At 45.1% G+C, this 12,910-nt stretch overlaps 1 protein-coding gene across 2 annotated transcripts in view; it reads left to right on the top strand.

Moving 5' to 3' along the window:
- RAB31 (RAB31, member RAS oncogene family) overlaps nt 1-12,910 on the top strand; it is a 131,349-nt gene that overhangs the window by 37,396 nt on the left and 81,043 nt on the right. For both annotated transcript variants that reach the window (XM_037001106.2, XM_037001107.2), the window contains exon 2: nt 11,046-11,125. In XM_037001106.2, the coding sequence (XP_036857001.1) occupies nt 11,046-11,125 (80 nt within the window). The remainder of the gene's footprint in view (nt 1-11,045; nt 11,126-12,910) is intronic.

The following is a 12,910-nucleotide window of genomic DNA, read 5'->3' as shown; positions in this document are numbered from 1 at the left end:
ATGTGGGTCATATGTCCTTTGTTTCCCCTCATAGCACTTAGCTCAGTATATAATATCCTCCAGTTTACTTCTCTGTTCTTCTCTGGACCAGGCATTCTGTGGGCTTGGGGATGTATGCTCTTGCTGGGCCTTAAGATCAGTGGCCATTTACTTCCCTTCCTGAAGTCATACAAGTGAAGAGCAGTCTGGCCTTTCTGATTCCAGTCTCCAAGCTGTGTGTGTGTGCGTGCGTGCATGCTCGTGCATTGATGGTTCACCCATCCCTCCTCCCAGTTCTGAGGGTCCAGATGACCACCACTGCTGGGACCTGCTCTGAAGGAGCCACTGGAGAGCAGACTCTCAGGACAGTATATCTTATAACATGGATGGGAACGGGAAATAGGGGGTGGATCCGAGACGGGTAAGCAGTAGTAGCTTGTGGCCTTGAACATGTCAGTCAGAGATTGGGGAGGTAGCCTGAAACTCAGACGTTTGGCAACTTCGAATGGGAGGGGTTTGGAGGGCGTCCGCATGTTCATTGGATCTTACAAATATTTATGTCAGGGTGACACTGAAAATCTGATGAGGGACCTTCTCATCAGAAAAATGTACCCACCCAGCAAGGTTATGTATGATTTGGGGCCATTATTAGATGCCTGATATCTGTGCTCTATTTCCGACCCGTCTTACAGACGTGGCCACAGGACCAAAGAGATGCCCTCGCCTACGGCCGAAAGGCTGCTGCCGGCCCGGGGAGGTTGGAGGGAATGGCGTCTCCCCGCCCAACCTCGGAGCTCTTTGAGTTCATAGCCGCACGTTTCGCTTGAATGGGAAGTTTGCTTTGTTCATGGCGGTGGGAGAAACAGCGGCAAAGCAGACCAATTTCAGTAAGGGGCCCAGCGCCCAGAACGGCCTGTGGAGGCCGGGCCGCGGCGGCGCGCGATGACGGAGGGGCCGCGGCCCGAGCCGCTCCGCGGGGAGCGCGTTCGCGGGCGTCCCGGCCGCCACACCGCTGGGCCTGCCTCTGCCGCACTGCCTTTCATCCAAGACTGTGCTGGCAGCATTTTCTCCGCAGAGGTTTAGGATCGATGTAATGAGCTGTTCTTTAGCACAGGCTCCTGGGGTGGGATAATAGGATTATCTAAGACCAGAGGAGGAGCGAAGCCGGGCCGGCCCTTCCCGCTCGTCTTCCGGCTCTGAGCACCGGCCGTCGCGGCTGCGCCCGGGCGCCGCGTGGGACATTCCTGCTTGGCTGCTGGCTGCCCGCTGCTTCCTGAGGCCAGGAGGGAAGGCGGAAGAGAGGGGCCAAAGCAGCCCCGTCGCGTGTAGATTCCCTGGGGACGCAGCAAGTGGAAATGATACCGAAGAAGGAGAGTGCGTCTAGTGAGATGAAAAGGCACCTAATCAAACGGTGCTGCTTCACAGGGGGCTGCCTGAACAGTGACTTAAAGCTGAGCTGAAATGCCCAGGAGCAAATTCTGAAATCTTCAGTTCGCTGCTTTCTGGTCTCCAATGCTGTGATGTCTTCCCTAGAGGTTTACCCTTAGGATTGAATTATTGCTTTGCTTTGCAGCTTTTTATCTGTGATAACTTCATTTCCTGACTTTAGTGCTTAAAACACTGTAAGTCAGCTTTGTCAGTTAAAGGAATGGAGTATCTTTCCTTTTTCACGGCAGGGCCCTGAGAGTGGAATCCTGGAGGGATATTCAGAATCACCCGTAAGTCCTGTACAACTTTGCCTCCATCATCCACCTAGGGACAACCTCTCACACCCCAGAGCTGCCCTCACTCTACTTCCTACTCTGCAAAATGGGGAGAGCCCTACTTTATTAGGGTTGCTGCACGGATTAAATAAAATGGGTTCAGGGTCAGTACTTAATAAATGTTGTTCACTACATCTGTATTAGTTATCCATTGCTGTATTAACAAGTTGCCCAAAATTTAATTTTATTGTCTCATTGTTTTGTGGGTCAGGAATCTGGGCACCGCTTCATGGGTTCTCTGACCCAGGGTCTCTTACAAGACTGTAGTCAGGTGCCAGCTGGGGTTGCAGACACCCTCAGTGGAACTGGGACAGGTCTGCCTTCAAGCTCCCCAGTGGTTTCTGACAGGATGCAGTTGCTGGGATTCTGTTGTAGACGTGCCCTGAGACCTGGGTGACTGTTGACCTGAGCCCCTTTCATGAGCCTCATGGCCTTCGTGCATGTCAGCTTGCTTCTTGAGAGCAAGCAGGTGAGAGGGCAAGCAGATGTGTGAGAGAGAAGTAATTCCTGGTGTTGTACAGCCTAACCTTGGGGGTAACATCCATCACTTTTACCAAAAGGTCTTTTTTAGGAACAAATTGTTAGGTCCAAGCCACACACAGGCAGCTAAATACCAGGGGGTAGGGATTATTGGAAATTATTGGATTATTTTAGAAGCTGCCTACTGCAATTACAGTCATTATTATTATGACGTTAATTGCTAGATCTGCAACTTGGCAACAGTACAGGTTGAGTGTTTTGTAAAAAAAATAATGCAACAATAAAATCCCACATTTGGTGCTCAGTGCCTACGTAGGCCAGATATTTCATTGTATCAGTTATTTTCCCTCTAGGATGAGGGAAGCTTGTGTCTCTGTCATTTGTGGAGTGACACTCTTGCCCAACCAAGAGTCCACACGTGTTGCTTGTACTGAAAGAAAGGTGGCAAAAGAACGGTTGGTTCCTTTGGCAGGAAGTGTGACTTAAGTGAAAAACTGTTAAATTTTTTAAAAAACAGTTAAGGTCACACCTTCCAAGAGTCACTGGATAAACTGAAATTTCTGCCTAGCTACAGAGTCTGCACTTCAGGACAAACTGGTCTCTGAAAATGCCATGGAGCAATGGGGCTATTATTAGAATAACAGAAGTGAGGAGTTCAGGAACTTGTTCTTCCCCATTTACAAATTGTCTTCCTTCTTTTCCATCTTTAAGTGATCTGAGACCTAAGGCAGGAGGGGAGATGGTGGCCAACGGGACTTTTTTTTAAAGAGCTGGGGCAAGGAGAGGGACTGGGCACTCATCTTTTACCACTCCCGGTATGTCGGGGTCTTTGGCTTCCCTAGAACTCCTGGGACATTCCTTTGCCATCAGCAGGGTCGAGAAGCCACTCTGCCACCAAGGGCCAAAGCCCTCCATTACTGAAAGATTGCTGAACTTTGGAATCACAGATCTGCCAGCTTTGGAATGACAAGAGGCAAATAAATTTAGCAACAGTAGGAAAGGATAGTGTTTTTTAATATTATAAATATTTTCTTACTAGCATCAGTTTCTTTGAGAATAATGTCTCAGAAACAAGACCATCTCTTCTTTATAAACACTCATGTAAAAGTCAGAGAACACCTAGGGTGGAGTCTCAGCTTTGACCCCCATGTCTTGGGACAAGTTGCTCTGGTTTCCTTCTCTTAAATGATGATGCTAAGACTTGAGCAAACATAACCAGAGATATGAGGAGATAAGGCAGTTTGACTAAAAACCTTTCCACAGACAATAAAAACAGAGCCACAGAGGATGCAGATAATGGACTTATCAGACAAGGACTTTAAAATATGTTTAATATGTTCAGGGAAATAGAGGTCATGATTTCAAAAACTGGCAAGCAACTGAAAACTATCAAATGAAAACTTTACGACAAAAAATATAATAATTGATATTAGGCAATCAATAAATGGGATTACCATCACAGTAAATGCATCTGTAGGAAGAACTAGAAGATGGTTCAGAAGATCTCCAAGCTGAAACTAAAACAAAAAGATGGAAAATAATGTAAAGAATATAGAAATATGTATGATAAGGTACATAAGTTTAATACAGGCATAATTGTGGTCCCAGAAGGATAGAAGAGATATAATGGAGCAGAAGATATACTTGAAGAGACAGTAGCTGATACTTTTTCACGTAAATTGCCTAGCTTGCTGCCTGGAACTCTCTGCGTGCTCATTAAACGTCAGCTTTTGTCATTGCCCATGTTACCGTTTTATCCACTCCTGCTTCTCTGAAAAATCTATGCTATTGGCAATATTCCTGGAGTCCAAACCTGCTAGACCATTTGTTCACCAAAGATCTCCTTACTCCCCAGGGTGTTTAGCTTATACTGAAGGCCTGGGCAGTTCCCACTGGCTGAAATTCCCACTTTGAAATTGGAGTAAGTTTTTCTGTGGAAACGACCAGTCATCCCATGTATATAAATGGACACTGGGTTCTTCTGTTGGACAGTGCTGTAGTTCAGTGGGAAGCTTGGGAAGTAATCAGTGGTTTACAGCATTATTCTAACAGAAAAATGTGCATCTGAATTTCAAATGATGAGCCAACGAATGCACTCTGGGAACACGGCCGTGAGCCTTTCAGTTGACGTGCTGGGGATTGCCCGTGCAAAGGTCTCAATCGCAATCACTCTGACCTCCTGTCTTGGATCTCTTCGTAAAGTTTATGTCTGATGTGTAAGTGTCCTGACTCCAGGAGTCAGGATTAATCTCTTCATCGCCTGTCCTTGCATGTTGCTGACATCACAGGAACTGGGTAAATGGATGAACATGTGGGTGGACACCAGCCTTTTGGAGAGAGAGATTTTGATCAGTGAGTGGAGCCTGAATATGGGGAAGAGAGGCCTGCATGGTGATGAGGCTTGAACTAGATACAGGACTACAGGTGATTCACATAAACTGATAGCCCATAGTTTCCTTACACAGGAAATGGGGACAGTGCTGTCTGTCTTCCCTTTCACAAAGGGTTGTTGTGAGGACCATGTGGGATAAAGTAAGTGATGACATGTCCCTCTCTTCCCTTTGGAACCACCTAGTCATCTCTTGTGGCTTTCATGCTCCTCATTTCTGTTTCTTCATATTTCTTAGGATTTTTTTACATCTCTCCTTGTCATTTTTTGCATCTAAATCATGTCACTTTATTCTTTGTATATTTTAATATACATCTAGAGGATTGTGGACATTTCCAAACTATGTTCATTAGTGCCCACGGGGCACAGATCTAAATGCATAAATTCACTCATGCTATTTAGTACTTAAAATCCGGTCTGTATGCAATTTTTCCCGTGAGGTAGAGAAAATAGTTTAGTAACTTCAGATGCAAGCCAGAAACCCACCTTTTCAATATGAGATAATTCAGTCCCATTTTTATCATATTTGTAGCTAGTGCCTCTTTGTGAATGATTGTTAAGACATTTGACATAATATGCACCTTTGACATGTTTCCCATCACAGAAGGAATGGCAGAGTTTTTTCTGGGAATGCTTGGTAGCTTCTTATTTATATTGTGTTTTCCAGAATAATTTTGTGGTATAGTATGGCTTCCTAAACACAGTAAGATGCCTGGAATTGGATTTTCTTGCATTGCCACCTCAGTTTCCCTAAAACATAGTGTGAAGGCTGATGGTAACTGTGCTTGGACAGAGGTTGTGCCACATCCAAAGGAAATCTTGTAGATTGTCTAGTAATTGAAAAAGCATATTATGGACTTGAGTTTAATTATTTTTTTGCTTTTATGGCACAATTTTTGGGGTAGTGTTTACTGTGATTTATAAATATTGAACCCTTTTCAGTGCCAAAGAATTTGGTAAAAAGTGCTTAGGATATATAGGAGTTATTTGATAACAGAAGATATTATTTAGGGTTCAGGGGTGGACAGGCCTATTAAGTCTGTAATTCCAGTAAGTCTTTGAATGTCATCCAGGAACAAGGTACTTAAGTTCTCCTTTGGAAAGGGAGTTGTAGACACAGAATCAGTATTGGAGATCTCCGGAGAGCTCAGTGGGCACTCTGGAGTGACCAGTGGGCACTCTGGAGTGACGCACTGTTTGACCCTGAGTCCTTAGTTTGGCCCATTTAGGTTCTTCATGAGCAATGACCTACCACTCTCACAAGGGGTGTGTGTGATTGGGGTTCTGTAGGTTGCTCCTCTGTACAGAGGAGCAAATGGGGTGTGTATCCTCTCCCCCTTAGCCAAAGCTTTAAAAAACACTTAGTGGGTTCATAATTGTGGTGCATTTCTGTGGGAGCTTGGGAATCTCTAAGTGCAGCTGCAAGGCCCCTGGATTGGGTTATGCTTGGTACGGGTGGACCCCCTTGTGTGGCTCCTGTTCTATTTTCTATTCGGGGTGGATGCAGGGTGGTGGGAGGGCACGTGGTGCCACCAAGAGGCCCTGGCCCGGATGGCTGGGACCTGGCCATGGTGAGGAAGCTCAGGCCAGCACCCTCCAGCCAGAGGGACTGGAAACTCTTCCTTCCTGACCTCACCTCTCTAGCATAAGCACACACTTCCTCCAGACATTTCTCCCCCATCCTCCCCAAAGTGGACTGAGAATCAGGCATGCTGCCCCGAATTACTGGCCACTGCTCTCAGCGTCTGCCTGCATTTTGGCTCCACACAAGGCTGTTGTGTGCAGGGCAGGGGTGCATGTGTCCCGTGTCTTGGACCAGACCCTTACTCCACTGCGTCAGACTCCCCCGTGCTCTGGCCTTCCCTCACCCTTGGGGTCAGGAGAGCAAACCATTGGCCATCCCACTGCACTGCCTATTTCTCTCCACCCACAAGATCCCGCTGGCCCTGCAGTCCTCCCAAATCACTAACTAAACTCCTTATCAGTGGGAAACACACTTAAGACTCTTTAGTATGTAAGGCCCAAAGTTTAAACACTTAAATACATGAATGACCTAAGGAAACAAAGAAGTAAATTAAAAAATCCTGGCCGTATGGGTGCTCCCTGATTCCTAGAACATGGAAGATGCTGGAATGATCATTTCCTTTGTCTGCAGTATGGGCAAATCATATTCTGCCTCTTTGACATTTTGGTAGTCATAAAATTAGAACTTAAGAAGTTACTGTCTATGCCATACTTTGTTTAACTTGTATTTTTTAGGCCACTTATAATTTTTTCAAATACTAGTTCAGTGATCTTTTTTTTTGCTCATTTTCTCCTTTTAACTGTATTCTTAGGAATGGGATTCCTGAGTCTTGTTATATAGTTTGTAATTTCCTTTTCATGAAAGGCATATTGATTTGTAAAGTGATCAACAGTCTCTACTCCTATTAGTTTCCTAAAAATCCTTACCACCTGTGAGCAGGATTAGGGGTAGTGATATGTTTGCCTAGGATTTACCGCTCTTTGTCTTGAGAGGTAAGAATCCCCTGCTTGCGGCCCGTTGCAATAGTCCAGGAGTGAGTCAAGTGATGCTTCGAGGTTTACATGACAGCAGCTGAAACTCTGTGGTTCGTGATTTCATAATTACAGATTTACATGCTATTAATAAATTTGACAGTGATTGTCATGTCCAAGGAATGACTGTTTTCAGAGAACTGTATCATTAGCTCCAAATAAGAACCTGCATGGGAAGAATATCAGGAGGGGTCCACTTCACAGTAACTAGGTAGAGCTGAAGTCTGGGCCTCAGCCTATGTCTGGGATCAGCCCCAGGAATGAGATACAGGGAAACACTCTTCAGTCCCCAGGGAGGATTTTACCCAACTTCATTCTTGCTTTGTGGAATCAGAACCAGTTTTATTCTAATGTCTCCCTGGTCATTGGTACTATCCCCCTCTTTCATCACCAGTGAAAGTTGAGCAAGTGTAACTTGAGGACACATGATCCTGCTGTGGACAGTGGGGCGGAAAGCAGTAATCAAGCCAACCCTGTGAGTTCTAGGAGACAGGCTTTGCTCTTCTTCCAGGAAGTTTACATTGGGCAGAGAGGTCAATTTAGCACGGTAAGAGCCTGAGGAGGATTTCCCTGGGACTCAGAAAATTTGGTTCTGATTCTCCCAGCCCAGCAGCTGTGTGGCCTTGAGGAAGTCATACAGCTTCCTCTTTTGCAAAACTAGGAGAGTGGACAAGATGGACTATGGTCTTCTCAGAATCGTGTGAAATGCAACAGTACATGCACAGAGGAACTTCCTTCCACCGGTGTGAATCCACCACACTGAAGTGCAGAATGGCGAGGCAGCCCCCAGCCCCCTCACCCATCCTTTCTCTTGCTTCACAGGCTCCTTTATTCATCCAGATGCTTTCTTCTCTCTTCCTGTTTTAAACCTTTAAGTTTTCCTGTGCAATAGTCATGACTCACTGGTGTTTTCCTCTTGTGGGTGTGTGTCACCGTCCGAATGAGGTTCCTGCAGGAAAAGGAAATCACAGAGCCGAGTGATTCATGAAAACCTCCCTCGTGCTGGCGCCTGGCTGCAGCTCTCCCCAGCAGTCCTTGGGCAGGCCCTTCCCCTCGTGGTCGGCGGGCTACTGCAGCCGTCTGCGAGCAGGAGGCCCCGGGTCGCTCTGAGCTGTCACAAGGCCGTGGCCACCAATCATTTGAGGCAGTCCTTTGTAAGAGTATTTTCTTTTCTAAGGCAAACTGAACTGTTGTTTCCTGTCTTTTTGTTCTGTTATTTCTTTCCAATCAAATACGTCAGAGAGAGACGTGTTGAGAATGAAATTGTAAAAAGGAAAGAAACCCTGAGTGTATTTGACTAAAGAACTAACTGTTAAGTCTCCGCGTGGGCCGGCCTGTTGCTTTCACCACTCAGACAGCCGGGTGCGAGCTGGCGTGATCTGCAGGAGTCGATAAGTAGCGATGGATGATTTCAAGGCGGCTTTTGAATTGTTTATCTTCCAAAACATTTGGAGGGTCAGCCTTGCGGGATCCATGGGGCTCTCTGTTTCTGAGGTTTGGAACCGGTTGTTTCGAGCAGATTGATGATCGCTTGCTGGACCAGGGAAGAATGGATGAGAGGAGAGCCCTGAGAAAGATCATTCGTCAACTGCGCCCCCCAGAGAGGGACAGGACAGGCGCTCGTGCTGTCTTCCCATGATGGGAATGGCTTCAGTGGGTGCAGAGAGGGTGGAGGTGAATCATTTAGCATTTCCTATGGGATGATAAATTTGAATCTATTATTTACAGGAGAGGGGGTGTTGCACCCCATGAATTTGTGCCATAAAAACAAAACTTGGTGTGGCCCCCACCTGGCAGTTCGCAGAGAGCAGTCCACCTGATGCAGGTGTGCGGTTCCCTCGGCCTCAAGGGCAGGGCTACACAGTTCAGCTTTCAGTTTATCTGGGCTTACGTGTATTAAAGGATGGCGAGGATGTGCTCACCTACGAGGAGTTTTAAAAGCAACGGAGATGAAAAGAAATGAGCTGTAGTCTGGGAGCCATGGGGAACATTAGCCTCAATCCACACTGCAGGCACCATGCAGAAGTAGCAGTGGCAATGATTGGGAATCTTTTCAGCTGACGATTTAATGATTTAATTCTGCCGTTATCACATCAGTTTGCACACTGGATAAGCGGCTCTTGGTGCTTTTGTTCTGTTATGGCTCAGAACAGTGGTGGCCACCCTCACTGGGAGAGGAGACCTGGAGAATGACTTCTGATGAGCATCACAAGCCGGGGCCCCTCCAGCCCCTGATTTGCTGGAATTGTCCCCTAAACACATAGTAAAAATTACTCAGATTAGTAGTTGGTATATCAAATCTTATTTCATATTTCAGTGTCTAAAGAAAAACACTTTTCTCTGAATTTCAACGTTTTCTCCCAGATCCTTAGGTTTTTAAAATGCCTTAATGTAAGAAAGCTATTTTTCTTCCTTCTTGGGCTAAATAGGGCTTGTTTTCCTGTTCCTGTTCACTTACAGATCTCAGCATGCCTCGCTGGCTCTCTCAGACGAGCAGCAGCTGGCAGCTCAGGGCAGATGCTTTGTGCTACTTTGTTCTACTTTGTGGGCAGTCTCCTGTCTTTACTTTGTAACTCTTCCTTTGAAATTTCCATTTCTACCATCTTATTTTTAATTTCCAAAAGGTCAGTCTTATTTTCTGAATGATCTTCTAAAATAGCATCCTGCTCTTTTTATGAAGGTATAAAATCTGGTATTTCTTAACTCAGTGTTTATTTTCAGAAGATTAAAATGTGTCCTGAAAACTGTCTTTGTGCTGGGGCTTGTTGACTGATGCACATGGAGCCCTTAGCTGGGGGATTCCAAACAGCACCGCGTGCAGGTTTTTCCCTCTTACCCAGAGAGGAATCCTCACCTTTTCTGTCTGGGCTCATGCAGGGCAGGGAGTACCACTGGGTGCCCAACCCCTGAATGATATAGTTTTTCAGGAGAGTCAACCACCATCTCTCCCTGGAAGGCGGGAGGGTCTGTCCTCTGGTTGTATGGTCTGAGCATCGAAGTGTATGTTTTTGTCCAGCTTTTCAGCTGATGGTGATCTCAGCCATGTCTTCCACTTCATGATGTGTTCATGGCGCCACGGCGTAGGTTGACTTGCTTCTCCTTGGTTCTCTTAAGGCAGCCCTTAAGGCTCCAGTACCTTCTTTCTCAGTGTCCACTCAGCCAACTACTTTCTACTGACATCATCTGTCAGGTGTTGTCTCCCATCTCTCTGACCTTGTGAATTTGTGTCTATTATTTCTTAAGCTATTTGACAATGGTTTAGTAAGGGAGAGGGTAGAAACACATATTTATTTCATTTCCAATATATAACTGGACCTCTATTCTAATCAGCTTTAAAAATTATTTAACAGAGAAAGAGCATAAATGAGACCTTTGTATAATTAGGCAAAAATGGAGGTTGTTATGCAGCCGTCAGATTCTAAAGAGAAAATGTTAGAAATGCAGAAGTTAGAATTCATAGATCTTACAAGGTGATACGTAGAAACATAGATAATACATTTTTGAGTGCTAAGGTTTGGAGTAAAGTCACTTCTAGGTGTATTAAAGCAATGCAGTTTATCACCAAACTTCTCCTCTAAACCCCTCCAGAACTTTCCAAATTTCTGGAAATATGTATATTGTGAGCATGCCTATGCTAGGTTAAGTATGATATATATGTGGGACATGTCTCTAAAGCTTATTTCTACCATACTTTTCTTTCGATGAAGGCTACACTTACATTGTAGAAAGCACTGGTGAGAGATAGAAAGAGGTATTCTCCTCTGCCTCCCTGACTCCCATCACGCAGAAATAACCCCTCCAGTCCTCTGGTTCTGTGTTTATACTAGGTCAAAATTGGCATCCTTGATCTTCATGGCTGTGTCCTCATTCTTTTCCAGGACACTGGTGTTGGGAAATCGAGCATTGTGTGTCGATTCGTCCAGGATCACTTTGACCACAACATCAGCCCGACCATTGGGTAAGTCCCTTATGTTCTTTTCCTTTACATTTCTTGCTTTAAAGCCCTCAGAGAGGTCACTTTGTAGCTGAGCCTTAAGTGGTTTTCATTCCAGCCAGGGAGAATCAATTGCAAACTGTAAAGATTTTGACAGAACTTCAGGGACTTCCAAGCATTATGTCTGGGATTACTGTCCCTGCCAATAATTTTTTCCTAGCCACTGTCCGCATGTCACAGCCTAAAGCCATTTCCTTGATCTCCAAGAGCATTATTCAGCAAATCATGCCAGCTTTATTTCCAGATGAAAGATGAGACACAGGACAAATTCCTGAAGGCTCTGCTTTAGCTTGCCTGCCAGTAAACCTGGAAATGCTGTCCACTCACACAGCATAGCTATCTGCAAGGAAGATTGATTTTCCTTTTCTGGATTAATCGAATGTCAGCCTTTCCATTCTTACCCTGAGGAGGGGAGGGGTGGGTTTTTCACTTCTAAGCCCCTGACTTTGGATGTAGCAGCATTTTCTTATTCTGTTTTCCTCTTTCCTAGTGATACTTTCTCCAGATGTGCTTTAGCCCTGCTGTGCCTTGCAGATGCTTGCTTCTTTACTTCTCACAACTTGGATTTACTAATTTTTTCTCCTGAAGAGATCATGCTCTTTGTAGAGAATTAGGTTTTGCTTTCTTCAGAAGGGAAACAGTGTGCACATTTTGAGAGCCCTGTAGGACTGCTGAGGACAGGGGCAGTTGTTTCCATCAGGGGTCAGTGGAGAAGGGTCACAGCAGGACCTAAGTAGGTGCTCCAGCAGTTGGTTAGAGGTCAGTGGTTGGAGTGGTGTAGGTGAGAAAATCCACCACATTTTGTAGTTTAAAAATGGCTTAAAGAAACAGGCTGACAAAATGTGTCAAGAACTGTGAAGGGCCTACAAGCTCCTGAGTCACCTGTGCCCAATTCATGGATGCTAGCAGAGGATGTGCAACTCCTGGGTCAGAGACAGGAAATTGCAGTTGTTGGAGTATTACTGTTTTTGACTGGTTTCCTGAGACCTAATTTTCCATAGTATGACTTGAAGAGGGTCAGATGACACCCCAAATGCAGTAGGTTGTGTTACTGGATTATAGGAGAGGAACCCTGAGCTTAGGGAACCAAATCTTTTATAATGGGCAGTTACCATGTCTGTGCTTTGCTCCAAAGGGAGACTCATTTCTCCCTTCCAAGGCTGTTTGCTATACAAACATCCTTAAAAACAGTCTGGGATAAGACAGGCACAGTCGCAGGGGGGCCATCAGGTGAGAATTTGGGGATCAACAGAGGTGAGGCTCAGAACCTCACCCCCCCTGCTTTGAGAGAAATCTTCTGCATCCGTGGATGTCTTGCTGCCCTTGTCTAGCCTGGATTAATACTTAGTCCATAGGCACACACCTGATCATCTGATCATCTACATTTGCCTTCTTACAGCACTAAACTATGTTTTCTACCTTTATCTTGCATCTACCTACCACTTCAGCATTTTATTAAAAATAAAAATAATAATAATAATAGGAGAAAAGTGGGATCAACATATAAATCAAGTACAAAAATCAAACGAATATTCATATTTGACCTGATTGTTTATAGGTCATAATGCATGATCAAAACCGAAAGTTTCTGTGATGAATGCCCTTGTACGGTTCACCATGTAAGAATTTATTCACTACGTAAGAATTCGTTCACCATGTAAGAACTTGTTTGTTATGCTTCAGAAGATTGGAGATTGACGAGAATTAGGCTTGAGATGGATTAATGATTGTACATTGAGCGTTGTCCCC

Source organism: Manis javanica, chromosome 9, assembly GCF_040802235.1.
Source record: "Manis javanica isolate MJ-LG chromosome 9, MJ_LKY, whole genome shotgun sequence".
In the NCBI taxonomy this organism is placed as follows: Eukaryota; Metazoa; Chordata; class Mammalia; order Pholidota; family Manidae; genus Manis; species Manis javanica.
The sequence above is the reverse complement of the archived record's forward strand: the minus strand, read 5'-3'. Positions and strand labels throughout refer to the sequence as shown.